The sequence below is a fragment of the Symphalangus syndactylus genome, chromosome 2 (genome assembly GCF_028878055.3).
Source record: "Symphalangus syndactylus isolate Jambi chromosome 2, NHGRI_mSymSyn1-v2.1_pri, whole genome shotgun sequence".
NCBI lineage: Eukaryota > Metazoa > Chordata > Mammalia > Primates > Hylobatidae > Symphalangus > Symphalangus syndactylus.
In genome coordinates this window covers 28,610,110-28,630,007 of record NC_072424.2, presented here as the reverse complement: position 1 = coordinate 28,630,007, position 19,898 = coordinate 28,610,110, and the positions used below count along the sequence as shown (strand labels likewise).

General features: G+C 45.7%; 1 protein-coding gene and 1 pseudogene across 15 annotated transcripts in view; one reads left to right on the top strand and one right to left on the bottom strand.

Moving 5' to 3' along the window:
- Positions 1-301: 301 nt before the first annotated feature.
- The window catches only part of XPNPEP1 (X-prolyl aminopeptidase 1), a 58,591-nt gene continuing 38,994 nt past the window's right edge, over positions 302-19,898 (bottom strand). For 6 of the 15 annotated variants that reach the window (XM_063617922.1, XM_063617967.1, XM_063617965.1 and 3 more), the window contains 14 exons: positions 19,803-19,884; positions 18,171-18,381; positions 16,614-16,703; positions 15,964-16,014; positions 13,800-13,858; positions 13,590-13,667; positions 11,321-11,392; positions 9,164-9,224; positions 7,587-7,656; positions 6,554-6,727; positions 5,772-5,848; positions 4,125-4,223; positions 3,041-3,098; positions 1,002-1,261 (listed from right to left, as the gene is read on the bottom strand). In XM_063617922.1, the coding sequence (XP_063473992.1) occupies positions 1,137-1,261; positions 3,041-3,098; positions 4,125-4,223; positions 5,772-5,848; positions 6,554-6,727; positions 7,587-7,656; positions 9,164-9,224; positions 11,321-11,392; positions 13,590-13,667; positions 13,800-13,858; positions 15,964-16,014; positions 16,614-16,703; positions 18,171-18,381; positions 19,803-19,884 (1,307 nt within the window). In that variant the 3' untranslated portion in view covers positions 1,002-1,136. Of the gene's footprint in view, positions 3,653-4,124; positions 4,224-5,771; positions 5,849-6,553; positions 6,728-7,586; positions 7,657-9,163; positions 9,225-11,320; positions 11,393-13,589; positions 13,668-13,799; positions 13,859-15,963; positions 16,015-16,613; positions 16,704-18,170; positions 18,382-19,802; positions 19,885-19,898 lie in introns of all 15 variants that reach the window. The other 9 variants (XM_055249763.2, XM_063617969.1, XM_063617932.1 and 6 more) reach the window with 8 other exon arrangements.
- Positions 5,677-5,745, top strand: LOC129477439 (uncharacterized; annotated as a pseudogene).

Below are 19,898 nucleotides of genomic sequence, written 5' to 3'. Positions count from 1 at the left end.
TGCTATAGGGTGAGTTATGGAAAACTGACTTTTGACATAGTTTTTATTGTTTTTTGCATAGGAATGACACATTTTAAAATCAGAAAAAAAAACTGAGATAAAAATACCATAATAATAGGTTTTCTAGAGAAAAGAAAAAGTTTACAACTAAGCCCCCAAATGTGCGGGGAGGCCAGGGGTCTCTTCTCAAAGGGGCCTTCCACCTAGGAAATGTCTGCCACAGAGCCAGCAGCCCTGGAGATCAGCTCACCTGACATGCCAGAGGACAGCACCACGAAGAAAGAGACAGCTAAGACAAAGCAAAGTTTTGACATTTTTATTCACTGATCATAAATATAGTCTCATGAGCATTAAGGTGATCATGAATGATGTACTAGCACCTGGAACATGACCGTCATGGAGCACTCACTGATTCCCCATCACCGGCCAAAGAAGTCAGGGCATCTCCCTTTCACCAAGTGTTCAACTTTGGAGGGACCCTCCTTCTGGTGCAGCAATTTTATTCGTGGCTTGTTCTCAACAATTAAAAAATCATAAAAGACTGAGTGTTTGCAATAAAATATCAAAGAGGATAAGAAGATTTTCTGTTCTTCTTAAAGTCTAAAGTAAAAAGGGGAGGTAGGGAAGAAGGAAAGGAAAGGGGAAAGATGTCAGGGATCTGCCACGTTTCTTCCTTTCCCCAGAGCATTTTGCAAGAACAAAACCAGGGAGGTGTTAATGCTGTTTGGAGATGGGTTGCGTCTCTCTGATGAGCCACTCGAGAGCTTCCTGGCGGCCCTGTTTCTGCAATTCCTTCCCAATCACATCCCTGCAGGTCAGGTGGTAATTGTTGAGCCAGTCACACTGCAGGGAAGAGAAGGACAGACACAGTATTCACCACCATATCTTTAACAACTGGCTACCCAGGTCAATAGCAAAGGCCCCCATGTGCTAAGATCACAAGCTGAGAGAAAAGGTGTGCAACACCCTTTCCCCTTACTCACAGGTAAGTATTTTCCTTGTGTTCTGTTTCCCTGGAAATACGTAGGACCAGACTTCATGGCTTCTGGTGAAAAAGGCTCCCAGAACAGTTTACTATCATAGACAGCAGTCTCTAAGCCAGTAGCTCCTGCTCGCATCTGTGCGGCTTCATTCCCTTACACCTGAGCCATCCTGGGAGGTGGTAAGTAGGGGAATAGCCCCTGGACTCTGTGAGAACTCCTACTAAGAGAGACACCCGAAGCTGTCCTGCCAACACACTGGGCTACATATCCTATATCCACTGAAAAAGTTGAATAAAAAACTAGGATCAGCCAAGCCCGTGAGTGTCTTGAGTGAGCTGCCTAGATGAACCCAAAACCTGTGGTAGTTAAAGACTGTGGTGCAGCAGAATGGCGCTGGGAGTAAACTTAGTTTTCAGACTCTCAACTCAACATGCCACAAGAGCAGGAGACAAAAAAGGAGAGTGAAAGGAAGGACCTGCTGGCAGGACTTGGTGCCTGGGCAGGGGCTGATCCACTAGACATGATGGCAAAAGCTCTGAGGCAGGAAAAACGGTGAACTCTCCCCCTTGGTTGTACAGGAGAAAAGGTGAAGTCTGGAGTGAAGCACGTTTTACTAAGAGGACAAGCCACTCTCATCACTGTCTATGGGGTAGCTGTCTGGAAGCTGATGAGACTGATAGTGCCATGGCTGTGGTTGTCATAAATGAGTCAAAGGCCATTTTGGAGGGCAGTGATGTTACAAAAGTACTGGTTTCAGGGACTACAATCCAGCCAGGTACCAAAGCCCAGCTGGGGTCAGGATGGGCACACAAGCCCATTAATTACAAGGGACTGAGGGCAGACAGATAGGGTGGTGTCACCAACTGGCTGTGACCCAGCCAGGGTTCCAATCCCTACTGAGAAGAGCCTACTAGCCCCTTCTGGGAGTCAGGGAAGTGATGGGGGCAGGGGAGGATGTCAAAAGCAGGCAAACTGCTATGTGTCCACAGCAAGGCCAGCAGGGCTACAAAGCAGCCTACTGTCCAAAGCAGCTCAACAGTAAGGCAATGGCAGCATCCTGGTGTCAGCCTGGGGCCACAGCCAAACTCCCAAGGCCCTTTTGGTTGGAAGCAGAGAGGGAAAAGTGGGAGTGTGGACAGCCTCGGCGGAGCCTGAGGAGCAGCACAAGGCCCTGACAGTCTGCGGCTGGCCATATTCATATCCAACCAAGGTCCTTTGCTGCCATCTGGTGATAAGTGATGAGGATGCAGACCCAAACCAAAAACTCCCTAAAGTGACTCCAAAAAAACGGCTAAACAGTAAAAGGGCAAATGACCAGATATTTTAAAAGCCACATATTTTAAGAAGACATTATCTGCCCTACAAAGAGTAACTGGCCGAAAGAATAGTTCAGTGATGTGGGCATGCAAGGTGCAGCAATGAAACACTGGGTAACACAGATACCTGGTCTATGTCCAGTGTCATGGGAGTAGATTGATTCTCCTTCAGGGAAAAACCGCCTGGCTTAAACTTCCTCATACACTACTTCCCTGGATAAAGGGGAATGTCATATGGGAGAAATGCCTCCTGATGGGTACACTTTATGTGGACAGGAAGGACTGCATGACCTAGAATTACCTGGCAGGAATCCATAGCCTTGGACTTCCAAGAGTGCGAAATGACTTATTACTGGAAAGCCCCTTGCTAAGTCCCTGGAAGCTGTGCCCAAGGGCCATTACAAGAGACACTGGTTCCTATGGGGCAGAGGGATTCTAAGCAGGGTGGCTCCCATGCCCACCTATGTGTTCTCATTTCCTCTCAGAGGGGCTGGACAAGAGCCCCTGGACACTGGAAGGACTCTTCCTGCTGAAGAGACACACCGGACACTGTGCTCATAGGCTGAGTTTCCTTTTCCATATCCATCTACAAGCTGCATAACCTACCCGGTATCAGCAGGGCCCATGTGGGTCCTGTGAGTGGGAATGTTTAGCTGAACCAAAGGCACGGATGGTTTAGCAGAGGCACTCAAGCACAGAGGAAAGCTAAGCAGCAAGTGGATGGCCTTTCTCATCACCCACCTGTGAGCTGGAACAGGCAGAAGAGGCTTCTAGCTGGGAGAATCCCATTCCACAGCTCCTGTGGAAGGGAAGGTCCTTAACCCCCAAAGACCCTTTCCTTTATAGTGTCAAGAACGACGCCCAAGTGGGCGCCAGTGAGGAAATGTTCCTGCCTTGAGAGGCACTCAAAGGCCATTGGCTGCCTCAGATAACAAAATATTCTTATTCCTAGAGCAACCCACCGTGCTTACCCTGCCTTCGGCTCCCACCAGTCATTTGCTTTTCATTGGAACTTCTGACCCCTGCCTTGCTCTGGAATTTGTGTCTTCCTGGCTTCCAGCTTCCTGGTTTGGGAACTGTTTTGTCTGTCTAGTGCTAATAGTTCCTACCCATTTCTGACCCTTGTTTCTGCTCTGACCTTGAACATCTGTGTGATTCTTCAGGCCTTTCTCATGTCCCCAGGACTGCCATCTCACCTGGCCTTACCAGTCCAGGGTCTGAAGGAGTTAAGACCCATAACCCTCTGAGCTGGGCAAGTAAGCACTGTTGTGCCCCAGGCTTTGTGAAGGGTTTCACTGCCCCAGAGTGACCACAGTAGTAACCGAGAAGGGCTGGTACTATCTTTCTCCTTGTCTGTGTGAAAACGGGACATATGATAATACATTTTGCTTTCCATTTCCTTAATGTTTCATGTAACACAAGAAAACAATCTGGTATGTACAGTGGCCAAGAGGCCCCACCATCCATCTGGCTTTTTGTAGGGACACACATAGGCTCATATTTGCTAAACACGCCTCAGTGCAGCTATGGAGGAATAGTACAGCCAAACAATGGCATATGAGTTCCACCCACAAACCCTACAGCCCCAGAATGGCTGCGGGGAACAGGACTATCTCCACCTGGAGGCCCAACAAATACAGGAAAAGCTCAGGAGTCCTCAGAAAACCTAGGGCTTTCAGACTCAACTGGCCTAGACCTCTAAATTTAAAAATTACAAAGTGAGACTGGATTAGAGAATTTAGGATTTAGAGAATGGATTAGAACTATTTAGAGTAGTCTCCATCTCCCCTAGTAACATGCCTGCCCACCAAGACTTCCCCATTACCTCTTTGTCTGTAAGAGAATCCACATCTATCATTTTGGTCTGAATTGGAACCAAAGTTAGAGGTTCAAAGGTCAGGCTTCCCCGGTTATTAAAATTATACTGTGGGAGAAAGAAGAAAACAGATGCTTTTACTCCTCTTTACTATGCTGAAGCACCATGAGATCATTCCACCAGCATGCCATCCCTCAGAGCCAGGGGTAACTGGGAGCCAAGAAGTGGTGAGCTGGTCACCACTTTTCATAGGCACACATGGAACCCGATGCCACTTTCCAAGAGCTCCTCCACTGGGCAAACAACAGCTTGTGCCATCAGGAAAAGCCAAACAAAGGGTGCTGAGGGGCTCCCAGTAGCAGGTCCCAAGGCTAATGTCTACTGTGATAGGAAATGGGCAGGGTATGGGGGTATCTGGGCTCAGGGACATCGGTTTTGGTTCTCCAGGATGCAGGGGTGTAAGTCCTCAAAATCATTTTTATAACAGTCAACTGTGTGGCCTGCCTTGACCCAGCCAGGCACATCAGGCGACAACACATCTATCCACTGGAGCACACAAGAACATGTTAGGTTTCTGTTCATGGCAGCTTTTGGGAATGAGATAGGAGGTCACTTCCAAGAAGAGTGACTTCCATGCCAAAGCAGAGAGCAGATCCCCGCAGTCAACCTCCTTACAGACACAGGAAGCTACTTCCCTTCGATTGTTCAATTCCACCAATGGAGGAGGCACAAACAGGTCTTTTAGGTAAAGCCTAGAGCCTAAAACCCTGCAACCTTGGTAACACTGATGGGAAAAGAGGGTGAAACACCTGTCTTGTATTGCCTTTGAGGCTGACGCATGGATAACTCAGGGTTCCTCAACTTTACCTAATAAAAGTCACCTGGAGAGTGTGACAAAATTATAGCTTCCAGGCCCCCCACCCTGGAGATTCCAGGGTCTGGGAAGGGCCCTAGAAATTAGCACCTTGAATAGGCACCCCCAGCAGAAGAGACAACAGGCTGCCTATAGTAAACTCAGAGCCCCAAATCATGTGAAGCAAGCATCAGCCTGAGGGTCTGTGAATCCCAGTTCTAGATCCCAGTTCATTAAGGATTTTCTTTCTGGCTTTGCAGGGAAGGAGTGTGGTTTCCAGGAAAGTCCCTGATATCTGGAGAAGAAGGCTCCATGTTGGCCCCAGAATGGCATACTCTTGGCTCCAAAGACATTAAGTCTTCATCTTCCCACATTAAGAAACAGGAAATTTTTTTTTTTTTTTTTTTTTTTTTTTTTTTTTGAGACGGAGTCTTGCTCTGTCGCCCAGGCTGGAGTGCAGTGGCGCAATCTCGGCTCACTGCAAGCTCCGCCTCCCGGGTTCACGTCATTCTCCTGCCTCAGCCTCTCCGAGTAGCTGGGACTACAGGCGCCCGCCACCACGCCCGGCTAATTTTTTGTATTTTTAGTAGAGACGGGGTTTCACCGTGGTCTCGATCTCCTGACCTCGTGATCCGCCCGCCTCAGCCTCCCAAAGTGCTGGGATTACAAGCGTGAGCCACCGCGCCCGGCGAAACAGGAAAATTTTTAAGCTTTGCGCAGTGGCAGTATCGTAGCCAATGAGGTCTATCGGAGGCGCGATTATTGCTAATAGAAACAGGAAAATGTTTTTAATAAATACTCACCTTGGTCTTCACAGGAACCACAAGGACAACATTCTCAATGCGAATTCCAAAAGCCCCATCTTCATAATACCCGGGCTCTAAAACAAACCAAATCCCAAAAATGAGAAGCAGCCCACAATGAAGATGTCTACAGAGAGAAACTTTCACTCCTTGGATGACTGCCCTACTCCAAAGGAGAAGAAACGGGTGAAGGGCCCACTCTATCCAGTGTAAGAGCCCAGGGATGCCACCTTCTCTCATATGGCCACTTTTTTATAGGTACTTGAGATACAGAAAGCTAGACTCTGAAGTCCCTACACACTGGCTACAGGGTAAGGAGTAAAATAACAGTGGATCCACTAAATAAATCATGGTTCACATCCATAAGACACAATAATGAAGGCATTAAAATATATTTACAAAGACTTGGCAATGACCTGAGAAAAGGCAATATATCAAGCAAGAAAGCAGAACATAAGACCAGATGCCCAGTAAGATCTCAATGATTAAAAAAAAAAAAAAAATGCTATCTACATACCTGAAACAACAAAAGCTAATACAGCAAAACACTAAGTCATGTTTCCCCTGAGTGGTTAGATTGCAAATTATTTTCATTTTTTTTTACACAGTTCCCATCTCATTTTTTCTAAAATGAACATGTATCAGTTCTATAATCAGAAAAGTTTGTTGGAAGGGAAAAGTATTGCCAATTTACTTTAAACTAATTAAAAAATACAGAACAACAAATAGCTTTCAAAAAGGCTCAAGGATCCACGCATGCCCTCTATGTGAGGGATACTTACCATCAGTGACAATCATGCCTGCCTCCAAGGGCTCATCAGAGAATGTTTTGTAACTGATGCCGCAAGGACCCTCGTGGACATTCAAAAAAGACCCAACACCATGTCCAGTCCCGTGCAAGTAATCTAGGCCTGAATCCCATAAAGCTGAACGGGCGAAGGAATCAAGAAGGTGACCTGAAAGATATAAAGAGCTACTTAATGATATTTGTACAGTGCTTTAGAGATTAGATTTATTATGTGTGGCTCCAGAACGTGAAACAGAAACCAACAGGTAAGTTACTGGAGGGTTCAGATTTCAGCACAGCACAAGGAAGAACTTTCTAACAATCAGAGCTCCTGAGGAACCATCAGAGCTCAGTCTGAAGCTAGGCGATCATCCATTCAGGATGCTGGTGAGGCCGTATCAGACGTGGACGTTCCCTTGCCAGCTCTGCGACCCTAAGGTTTCAGAATTACAAAGATGAGACTCTAACCAGACTGCAAGCAGACAGGCAGGCATGACAGATAAGGAAACTGAGGCCTAGGGAGACGAGTACACGTCTAATCTACCCAGAAGCAAGGCAGCCCAGGTCTTGTCAATGCCCAGTCCAATGCTCCACCCACCAGGCCTCAAGCAAAGTAGTACATAGCTTAAGTCAGGGTCCCAGTAAAATAAGTCCTAAGAATCCCGAAAGGAAGCACTGGCCCAGTACTAAAGGGCAGAGAGGAGGCTGCGCCAACTTCCACTCAGGCCCTGTGACCTTCACGTCTGGTTTGTCCTCTCCTGGGAGCCATCCACATGTGTCATCCAATACCATAAGTGGTCAGGAGAAAGGTGCACAGGGGGTACTGGGACCAATCCTAATCCGGATCCCTGAGGCCTCTGGGCTCAGTCAGTGGGTTATGGAGACTCACCCCATGAGCACCTGGCTGGGCCTGAAGTGGGCTGGGGACCTCACAGTGAGGGAACAACATGTTCTTTCACTCAAACATAGACATATTTGATTCTCAAACAAGAAAAAGAGCCTGCCATGTGACAGAATGCACCACCTACCTTTGGTTCCAGTCGGGAAAACGGCTGCACTCACAGCTATGTGGCCCTTGAGGACATATGTGAAGCATTCCTGCAAAGAAAACCCAGGGGCACGTTGCAGAATGGGGACAGATGTCTAATCCTGTAGTTCTCTGGTAGTTCAGAAAATCCTGCCTGCTAAAGTTTTTAGCAATATCACAGAGAAAATGTAAGTAAAAAGAAAAAAATCTGGTGGAAAAAAAGCCTGGCCATGGGACCAATTTCCCAGAAAATCTTGAAATTCAATTTAGTAGAAGAGCACTGTCAGAGAGATGACCCCACATGACTTTATAATGAACACTCTGACATACTCCATCATGTGAGCCTTAGAAAGAATGGAAAAGTAATAAAAAGTACTGATGACCCTAGCTAACATTTACTGAGCTAGTCCTCTGTGCCACACACTATTTTAAGCACTGTATGTTTGATCCCACACTTCACGATGGAGGCACTACTGTTATCCTCGCTTCACAGAGAGATTCAGTAGCATGCCCAGATCACACAGTGCCTCGGTGGCAGGATCTGGCCTTGGAGCCAGGCAGTCTTGCTTCAACAGCTGTGCTCCCTACCACCATCCTATCTTCAGGAGTTATCCCCACTGTCCGGACAAGAGAAGTGCTACTCAGAAGTGTAGCGGCTTGCCAGTAAGGTGCAGAGTCAGGACTAAAACTCCATGCTCCTAAGCCTAGTTGAGCTCTTTGAAAAGCACAAAAAGAGTCACACCAAAAGAATCCTAGATGCAAGGTCCAAACTCTTCTAAGGCACTGGTGCATACAAACGGACAAGGCAGGGGACCAAGACAATGAAACCTGCCCCACTACATTGCATAAAACCCTTTTCCTTGGATAATCTTCCTGAAGGAGCTCTCTTGGACAAACAGATTCACTTAGGTGTTCAATCAGCATTTGCTGAGCAGTGACTATGATCCAGGAACTTGCTGGGCTCATGGGAATTCACAGCCAGCCGGGAAGGTGGGTCCTTTTATCCTCATTTTTATGGATGGTGACTGCTTTGTTCAACGTCACAGAGCTAATAAATGGCACAGAAGCTCTGAAGCCAGGTCTCCAGACCCCTGGTACACATCTCTCTGCCTCACAGCTCTCTTTCCCCTTTCCATGCCAATCATACCAGAAACTTAATAGAGTCTGTCATTTCAGAAAGTTTCCAGAGAGTTAAGCCTATAAATAAGAGTCTCGAAAAAAGAAGGGGGTGGCCTTCAAAATCAAATCTAGACACTGCTTATAAAGCATGTATTTCACTATCTCATCCCCAGCCTCAAAGGCATTTCCTGACTCAAGAGAAGGCCAAAGCTATTATATTTAAACTTACACCTGAGCTGCCCTAACCTTAGCAGAATGCTTTAAAAATTTCTCCAAATGTCTTATTCCAATCATTAATTAAATGAACCTCATAAAGCAGATAAGCCTGACTCCACAGCAATAAGCAATTTTACTACCCCACATGTAATTTTTACTTCTTTATACAATCCCTTTTCATAAAAGCAATGCTCTTCTTAAGAAAGCAGAGAGGACCTCTTGAGTTTTTTGCCTCAACCTTACCTTCTCGTAGGCTGTAGGGGTCCCAAAATGCATTGTCCGCGTCACATCTGTGGTGCCATCCCTTTCCAAAAAAAGGACAAATTGGTTTCCCGTCAAAATAAGCTTTAAGTCAAATATGACACAGGCAAGCATGTGGACAAGTGAGAACCCCCATACAATGCTGGTGGGCATGTAAAATAGCACAGCCATCTTTGCAAATAGTTTGCAGTTCCTTAAAAGGTTAAATATAGTCACCATATGACACAGTAATTCCACTCCTAGTTATATATGCAAGAGAATTGAAAACATACATCCAGACAAAAACTTGTACATGAAGGTTCATAGCCACATTATTCATAATAGCCGAAAGATGGAAACAGCTAAAATGTCTATCAACTGATGAATGGATAAACTAAATGGGGGATTATCCACACAGTGCAACGCCATTTAGTAATTAAAGAGGAATGGAATACTGATACATGCTGTAACATGGATGAACCTGGAAGACACTGTGCTAAATGACGGAAGCCAGACACAGAAAGCCATACATAATACAATTCCATTTCTATGAAGGGTCCAGAATAGGCAAATCCATAGAAACAGAAAGGACAGTAGTGGTTCTCCAGGGTAGTGGAAAAGTGGGGAGTGACTGCTATTGGGTATGAGGTGTCTTTTTGGGGTAATGAAAATGTTCTAAAATTGATTGTGCTGATGGCTGCAAAACTCTGTGAATATATAAAAAAAATTAATTGTATATTTTAAGTGGGTGAATTACATGGTATGTAAATTTTACCTCAATGAAGTTATTTTAAAAAATGAAACAAAGTGTGAACGCAAGGATGGCTAAATAAAGTGGGAGTGACGTCAGCCCAACACACGCATTTTTGGTCTACGGCGTAAGGGCTGTTTCACGAGAGACACTATCACTGAGGTTATGAACAATACAGAAGAAGGCAAAGAAAACAGGAGCCCATCTCTAGCAAAAGAGGGCCAAAACCCAACTTCTCCTGTTAGAACAGCAGGGGGTTTCCTGGACAGAGACCCTAAAAATATCCAAGTACATATCTTAACACACACTAGACTATATCCCTGACATAGAAACGATAACTTTTAGAATCCTGCTAAAAATTTAGAAGTGAACAAAAGTTTACACCATTATCAAGCAATCCTTAGCTCTAGGCTGATATTATTAACACCCCTGTGTCCCAAGGCCAGGCATGGTTGCCACGCAATTGGCTGAGCTCATTCAATAATTACATCCTCCCTTAGCCATAGTCCCAACTTCAGTGGGGAATGGAGCAGCATTAAAAGGCCTTGCTCGGCTGGGCACAGTGGCTCACGCCTGTAATCCCAGCACTTTGGGAGGCCGAGACAGGTGGATCACGAGGTCAGGCGATCGAAACCATCCTGGCTAACATGGTGAAACCCCGTCTCCACTAAAAATACAAAAAATTAGCCGGGCGTGGTGGCAGGCGCCTGTAGTCCCAGCTACTTGGGAGGCTGAGGCAGGAGAATGGTGTGAACCCGGGAGGCAGAGCTTGCAGTGAGCCGAGATCACGCCACTGCACTCCAGCCTGGGCTACAGAGCGAGACTCTGTCTCAAAAAAAAGGCCTTGCTCGTGCCCTCTTAATGCAGACAGGGTCTATTCTCACTCCTTCTTATGGGTTCTGTATCAAGACCCAACCAAATCTTGGGCCTTCTGAGAAACTTTGTTCCAGAGAAGATAGCTGTGAAAGCAGCAAAACATGGAGAAAGAAATTCAGAAATGTGGGGGCAGCCCTCATTTCTCATTTATTCATTCGAAATTAATCCCTTACTTCATAAGGCCCTGGGGCAGCTGAGAGTACAGGGAACCGGCAAGCGGTTCATGGGCTGGGGTGGAAAACTTTCAACGGTTCCAAAAGCTTGCTTTACTTCACAGTTGTTTACTTATATTTTTAAAACTTCTGGCCAAGGACTATAATATTTCTATCAAACAGTCTTTTGTGAGAACGGAGTCACAATTGGGCTATTTCAAATAGGGGTGAAAAAAAGGACAAGACACGGGAACGAGTCCATTAGTGGCCAGCACAGAGGGAGATGACCAGCTGAATGCTCTCAGCTGGAGCTCAGCTGTCCACCTTCTCAACTGCCTTGAATCACACAGTCAAGTTCCACAGCAGTCCTGGTTTACTTACTTGTATTGAGCACCCGAGTCAATGAGGTACACCTCATCCAGGGACAAAGTCCTATTCGTCTCAGGGACTGGCCTAACAAAGTTAATTAAAAATTAATTATTCCACAAATGTAAACACTTAGCGAATCTGGGAGGAGGACACACAAGAGCTCTTTGTACTATTCTTGCAACTTACATAAGCCTGAAATTATATCAAAATAAAAAGTTATGCAATAAATGAATTATTTCAACTAATATTAAACTTCTACTTTTCAAAGATCCAATCAACCTATCTCCCCAACTGAGATAAAGAGCTCAAAAAAGGAAAAGTAACATATTTCTTTATGTCTACCTCTGTGTCTGGAACAAAACAGGTGTTCAAGAGATAATTGTCAAAGCTAAAAAAATGAGAATCATTAGATGCAACAGGACCTAGCTAGAGTCCTGGGAACTGGGACAGGAGCAGCCTGGAGTCACTGCAGCCTTGCTTGTCTCTGGGAGCCCCAGGCCCCTGCCTCAGCCTCTAGGCCCCTCCTTTAGCCCTGACCCCAGCAGGTACCTCCCCACTCGCTCCCCAGACCACTAGACAGGCAAGAGTGGATGTCTCAATTTGGGAGAAAAACTAAAGGAATTTGGCTGGGAAAAGGAATGGATCACGATATTCTTCTGCTGGAGCACTTTTTTCAAAGAAACAAGGTATTTTCAAAAAGTGATCGCTTTCCCCACACCGTTTTCGAAACAGTATTACTGCACTGGGAAACACCCAAAGGGATGAGAGCACTCCAAGTCTCTGCCCTGCAGCTAAAGTGAGGTTGTCCTCCATTTCCAGGTACCACCCCCTCTTCAGCAACAAGGGCACCAGTCCACACACAAGCTGAACAACTAAAAAAGACAACCAGTGCCTCCAGAACCCTGCCTCTAAACAGGCTTCCAACCACCCACAATGAAGAAATGCCAACGCAGAGGCAAATTTCTTCCACTGGCATGAAATTGTTTAATGTTTTAATTATACAGAAAATTCTAGGATAGTATCCAGCCAGGAAATTCATCCTGAGTTAAACAAAAACTGAAGTCCCTCTGATATTTTTATGCTGGAACAGAAGCATTAAGTGAGGAAACTGTACTGTCACATCTGTGACTGTCTCCCACACACAGCTTCAAAATCTGCCCCAAGACTAAAAACTCTAAAAACAATTATTAAAAGGGGGAAAAAAAATGTGTGCCCAAGCACAGTGTTCTTTTGTTGGCTGTGCATATAACAGATGGGGACGCACAGAACTCAAAATACCCAGTGCAAAGCAAAGCGGTTTGAACCAGGCAGAGCTGAGGCTGAAGCCCAATAGCCACACCTAATGACATTTCCCCCCATCTCCACAGGAAGATCCGTCAGTCCTAGACATTTTCAGTGCCCCTCTGTCTCACAGGGAAGGGAGGCTCAGCCCTGTGGGTCCATGGGTTCTTGTAGACCATGTGGTAAAAATACCACATACTGGGATGCCAGGCTTCAGGCTCAGGGGGACACGAAGAGAGGGTACTGATTATCTCTCTACCCAAAACAGGTTGCCTCACAACCTACTACTAAGGTGTTTTTTGGTATGGAACTGATGGAGCTCACAAGATGTATGGACTAGTACAAAACAGCTGCTGTTACCAGGAAAGAAAACAACTCAAACATTCCAGTCATGGGCCAAGCACGGTGGCTCACACCTGTAATTCCAGCACTTTAGGAGGCTGAGGCAGGAGGATTGCTTGAGTCCAGAAATTCAAGACAAGCCTGGGCAACACATCAAGATCCTCATCTCTACAAAAAAATCTAAAAATCAGCCAGGAGTGGTAGCACACGCCTGTAGTCCCAGCTACTCAGGGGGCTGAGGCAGGAGGATTGCTTGAGTCTAGGAGTTCAAAGTTGCAGTGAGTTGTAACGGCACCACTACGCTCCAGCCTGGGCAGCAGAGCAAGACTTTGTCTCCAAAAAAAAAAACTCAGTCATCAAGATGCAAGGGCTATGCATACAGTTCCTGCAGCTTCAAAAAGGAAAGAGGGACACCCATCTGACTACCCTGTAGAGAATGCCAGTGCCATACTGAGCCTAAGAAGAGGCTCCCAAAAGGCAGAGGCTTGGGGATTGGGAGAAAATAAAACCTTAGAAGTCTTATTTCCCTTCATTTTACAGTCTCAACAGACAGATGAAGGTGGGCACAGAGGCCTCTGGTAAAATAATGTCTCTCCCCTGCTCAGGCTCCTGTGCAGAAGCAGCAATGCCAGGCAGCATGCTCCTCCGCATGCCTTACGCGTAGTGAATGATGGCGCCGTTGGGTCCCGTACTGGAAATTGTTGGGAAGCTCAGGTCCACAAAGTCTGCCTGTTGCCTGTAACAGAAAGACAGAAAGCAGAGTGGCTTAAAGGTTTTTACTGTGCTAAGATTCAGGGCCCTTCCAGCCTCATTCAACTAGCAAGAAAATCAGCACGAGGTTCCTGGGTCCCCCCAAATGGATCCTTACCTGCGAAACTCCTCAGCTTTGTCAGCAGCTGAGATCTCTGTCACGCCACCTTTGGGAACCTATGAGAAAACTGCTTATAAATCATCTGGTGAGATAAATTCGCATGTGCCTCTTACAAATTAGAGGAGGTACATTAAAAGCTTACTTTTTCCTCAATTTCTTCATCCCAATCGACCAATCTACAGGACACATCTTTAGCAAGGGAGAACTCCCAAAGGCTCTCACCAAAGCTATCTAAAATACAATAGTTTCTATTCATGTAATTTTTCACTCAACTATTGTGCTTCAATATTTTATCCTAAAACCTCCCAAAATAATATATCTAAGTTTAAAAATTCAAAAGTATCCCCTCCTAAGAAATCATCCTAAGAAAATCATTCTAGAGAAATAAAAAAGATAAATGCAGAGAGATTACTGCAGGATTACTGATAACAGCAAAAAATTAAAAACAATCCAAACATTTAAAAATAGGAGGACTGGGTTAGTAAATCAGAAGAGCCACTAGATGCAGTTTTCATTTGGATCCTTTTTTAAGGCCTCAATGTACAAGGAAAATGTTCACACTATGATTCTAAGAGAATAAAATAAAACACAAAATCATATCTAAGCCAGGTGTGATGGCTCACACCTATAATCTTAGCACTTTGGGAGGCCAAGATAGGTGGATTGAGATCAGCCTGGGAAACTTGGCAAAACTCTATCTCTACAAAAAAATACAGAAAAAATCAGCTGGGCATGATGGTGCACTCCTGTAGTCCCAACTAATCAGGAGGCTGAGGTGGGAGGATCACCTGAGCTTGGGGAGGCTGAGGCTGCAGTGAGCTGTGATCACACCACTACTCTCCAGCCTGTGCAACAGATGAGACCCCATCTCAAAATAAGAAAAAAAAAAAGAAAAAAAATGTATCTGCACACTAAGAGACATGTAAAAATAATTTATATTTTTAAAAATAATCTACGGCCAGGCACGGTGGCTCACGCCTGTAATCCCAGCACTTTGGGAGGCCGAGGCGGGCAGATCACGAGGTCAGGAGATCGAGACCACGGTGAAACCCCGTCTCTACTAAAAATACAAAAAATTAGCCAGGCATGGTGGCGGGCACCTGTAGTCCCAGCTAGTCGGGAGGCTGAGGCAGGAGAATGGTGTGAACCCAGGAGGCGGAGTTTGCAGTGAGCCGACATCGCTCCACTGCACTCCAGCCTGGGCGACAGAGCAAGACTCCATCTCAAAAATAAAAAATAATAATAAAAATATAATAATAATAATTTACATAAAGGCTGGGCACGGTGGCTCACGCCTGTAATCCTAGCACTTTGGGAGGCCGAGGTGGCTGGGTCACGAGGTCAGCAGTTCAAGACCAGCCTGGCCAAGATGGTGAAGCCCCGTGTCTACTAAAACTACAAAAATTAGCCAGGTACAGTGGCAGGCGCCTATAATCCCAGCTACTTGGGAGGCTAACGCAAGAGAATCTCTTGAACCTGAGCAGCAGAGGTTGCAGTGAGCCGAGATCACGCCACTGCACTCCAAGCTGGGTGACAGAGTGAGACTCTGTCTCAAAAAATAAATAAATAAATAATAATAATAATAATTTACATAGATGAACAATCACCAGAAGGAAACATGAGGGAAAAAGTTACACTGGTGGGAATAAAGACAATATTTTCTTTTCCCAATTAAAGAGTTGTTTATACAATACTTAAAGGGAACATGATATTGTTTAATAACAGAACAGAGAAACCACCCTCTTGTCAACTAGAGCAAGAAATTAATGGCCAAGAGTCAATTTAATATAAAAAGGCTCAAGGCTTAAACTGAAGTTCAAAATGTACAGAAAGATCTTTTTCTCCTAATACAATCAGCTTGCCTATAATAACAAGACTCATTTTTCCTTATAATGAAATTCCACTTAGTTATGATTCCCTAACCCAAAAAGCATCCACTCTATTATGGAACTTCATTATTGTTACTATTTTCATAATTAAGGAATTTTGAAATCTACACACACAAAATTTCCAGAGAGAATTATTAAAATAGAGCCCAAAAATTTGATGAAGATCTCAGACCTCATGGTCAGCAGAGCATGGGAGATGCTAGAGTTAGAATCACATACAGGTAGGTCTGAATAATGTATATCCACATATTAAACAAAGACTAAGAACCAACCTCTTTCTCCAGCCAGTTAAAGAGTTCACAGAGGGCAACAGCATCTTTAATCTGTGCAAACAATGGAGACATTTTTTTAAGTTATTATTGAAAATCACATGACCAGATTCAGAGCCTAGCCCTAATGCAATACTGAGAAGGCTGTACCTGCAGGGCCACACATCATCAGCAACCAGAGCTTTACGTGTGGACATTTCTGGGAAGCCGGTGTGTGCAGCAACTCCCATTATCAGGGAAAGGCTCCTCTGCTATTCAGTAGTTCAGGTATAATCAGGAAGGGCCCCACCTCAGAGCACAGGGAGCTCCTCCAAAAGGTTAACTTAAAGGTTAAGAACCCTACAGGGGCCAGGAAAAAATAGGCCACTATCAAAAGCCACCTCTGGGCCCAAAATCTTTCTTCATCAGCATCGTGTCATCACCATCATCTACACTATCATCATCAATATCTCCTTTTGTGTTGTGTATTATACTTTGTAAAGATCTAATCCACCAAGTATTTTATTTCATCCCTCATTAACTCTGGAAGGCCAGGAGGCTGAGGCTCAGAGAGATTCTAACCTTGTGCCAGGCTCAATGCCACAGAGGAGGTAAAGGAGCCAGGCCTTCTGACCACCTCACATCCCATCTTCTGCACCAGCTCCTCTACTCACGTGAGCCCGCCTCATGCCTTCTGACTCAGCTGAATTCTTCACAGCTTTGGCAATGCAGATGGGGGTGTAAGGCATACAGCAGCGGTGGTCCTAGAGGCAAAGGGCAGTAGGGTAGGAAATCAAACTTGCTCCACCCACCCAAGACCAAGGCAAGAACCTTTTTGCTCAGCAAAACTTACTTTAGACAAATCATTTGAAGAGCTCCCACTGGCGACCCACACAGCTGTCCCCTGGGGCCCCAATGACCTATCCCTTTTGATTGACGACCCTGAGCTTAAGCTCAACCAAAAAGAGTAAGTATATCAAACAAGGTGTCTCTCTTCCATCCCTCAATCCCGTAGCTCTTTGAGACTGCTGGCTGCCTGCCATCAGCAAGACATTGCCTTCCAAGCCACTGTGGTTGTGGTTAGAGTTCACTAACCACTGAAAGCTTGACCGAAATCACCCTTCTCTTGCTGTACAAAGGGGGCTTTTTCTCCCTGTCTGGCGATGCACATGACCTGATGAGTGAGGTCTCCTGCTCCCTCCCTTCCTGCCCAGTGGTCCTATCTCAGCTACTGATAATGATCTGATCTTAAAGGGCTGAAGACGACCCTTTCCAATTTGAGAACAAGTTAGAATCCAGCAAAGGGGCCTCAGCACACCTGGCACTTGCACGAAGCTTCTCAAATTGCTTTCATGATCTTATCTCCTTTTCTCTTTCTCTCCAGAGAGAGAGGAGGAGTCACACTGTGTGTGATGATGGCAGGGGTACAATGGCAAGCCAGATCTAGAGAGCCAGGCCTGGACTCTTCCCGGGATGGCCCACTGCTCAGTGGAGAAGAAAGGACATCACTGGGCTTGCCAAAGGCCACTTGCCAGCCAGAAGCCCAGGGCAGGACAGTAGAAAAGCCTACCTCTAAAGAGGCCTGGATTCCAGTCCTATCCCAGACCCTAATGAAAAAGAAGCAAAAAGTGTCAGCTGCTTAGCACTGCACAGCAAGGGCTCAGTAAAGGGCAAGGCTATCACTATCACTTGAGTTTGACAAATCCCCAACTCCCCAATCCTCTCTGGGCCTCAAGTGTCCTTAGCTATAAAATGTGGGGGGGCAGAAGTTGGGGGTAGAGAAGCATTTCCCAAGCTTCAAGCATTCTTATACCACTTGCACAGCTTTTACCCTACCTTCTTATCCACTGTACCCTTATTCACTTAGTATTTTTCTTTAGACCATCTTTAAATCAGCTTTATTAAATTCAACTTTATTACATGAACTCATGCTAGTTATGTTTTTTCTATTATATGCTAAATGCTGTTGAAACAGACATATTTAAGTAAACCTAAATAATAATGTGTACCACCTAAAATAATCTCTCATGCCACACTCTGGAAAACACAAGACTCAACAAGCAATAAGGGCCCTCAGGCTCTTGGTATGGCTCCAGCTCTAAGGCCTCATCCAGGGAGACCACAGTTCTGATCCAACAGACAGCCTCAGAAATCTGCCTGTGCTCCAAAGACAATACCAGAACTGGGAAGGGGGTGGCAGAGTTTAGATGGGCCAGAGTGGGGCCACCAACCTTGGGGATGGTCTCGCTCACAGCATAGCTGGCCTTGTCACTGACCCACACCTTCTCCCTTGGGGAGAGGTCAGCACACAGGGCCTTGAGCTCGCTCAGGATGGACTTGTAGGGATGCACCTGGATCCTGTATTCGGCCTCCAGACCCAAGTCAAGAAGCAGGTGCTCCTTCACACTGGGGGCGTCTATGCGGTCACCATCAATGAAGAGCCTGCAGATGGAGGAGAGGTGGGTGGCAGAAAAAGGAGGGAACATGAGTGAGAGGGTGGCAACACAGACACACATACACATCAGGCTCTGTTTCCTGGCAACCAAAACCAAGCCCCTTTTCTCTCCTCCCCACTCCTTTCCCAAATCCTGCCCTCCAAGGTGCACTCCCTGTCCCCATCCACCCAATTCGCCAAGCCAGAAATCTGGGCAGTGTCCTCCTTCACTGATGACCCTCTTCCCATCCTTCATTAAGACCTTGAGACCCACAGCCTAAATCTCCATCTAATCTGTCCAGCTCATCTACAGCCTCACCCAGTCACCACTCAGGTTCAGGTCCCACCATCTCTCACTTGGGTTAGTGCCACAGCCTCTAAGTCTTTCCCCATCTACCGATGTTTCAGTCATAATATTCTTTACAACTTGTACATCTAACATGTGGTTCCCTCTGAAAAATTCGTTCAATAGCTTCCCACTATTCTTGTTCAGAACAAGAACCCAAGCTTCTGAATGTGGCCCACAAGGCCTTTCTTTTCTGTGGCCCCTGTTCAAATTCTGGCCTCACTATGTTCTGACCTCACTGAACCACTTCAGGTCCTCCACAGGCACTGTGCTCTCTACTGCCCAGAGTCTCTGAAAATGCTGTTCCCTCTGCTTGGATCATGGTTCCCCGCTCCTCCTCACCCTGCCATTCACCTAACTCACCCACATTTATCCTTACTCTCTGCTTCAAAATATTGCTTTCCCCCAGAGTCTCCTCTGATCTCCAAGTCTAGGTCAGGCCCCTCTCATAACACCTGTATCCATCCCACAAGCAGACTGGTGCCCACTTATGTGCCCAAATACTTTAGAAAGAGGACATGCTCATCTCCCTAACTCCAACTGAGGACCCCGTCCTGTTTCAGTCACCCTAACACCTAACAGAGACCCTTAGCACATCACCGGCACTTAATAAATGTGTTGTCTTCATGCAAAAAGCTATTTAAATAGAACAGTCATGAAAAGAAGGCCACACAAAATGCTTTGAAAAAATAAACTGACAATTCAACAAAGCGTAGTTGGAGGGGTTTTCCCATATTATTTTTGACCTTCAAAATGACTGGGTTTATTTGCATTGTGGACCCAGAATTGTATAACTGAGCATATATACCCCTTTACACTGGCTGCTAGAAAACTTGGCATCAAATGGGTGGCCCGAACTATAGACACTTTCATGCGTTTCAAATCATTTTGGTGGCTCAAAGAGAGGCAGGATATAAACACCTACTGCTAAGGAAGACAAGAAGGGAAAATGTTAAAAGGGCAAGAAAAAAGAAGCACATCAGTGAAATATCAGGCAGTGATGGGTGGGCCAGGACCAGAAAGGGCACACTAGGGCTCTGAGGAGCTGTGGAAGGGAGTTCCAGATGCGGGGCAAACACTCACATGATCGTCTCTAGTCCTATGATTGCGTAGGAGAAAAATACTGGATTGTGCTCCACATCTGATCCTCGTAGATTAAATAGCCCTAGAAAAGAAATC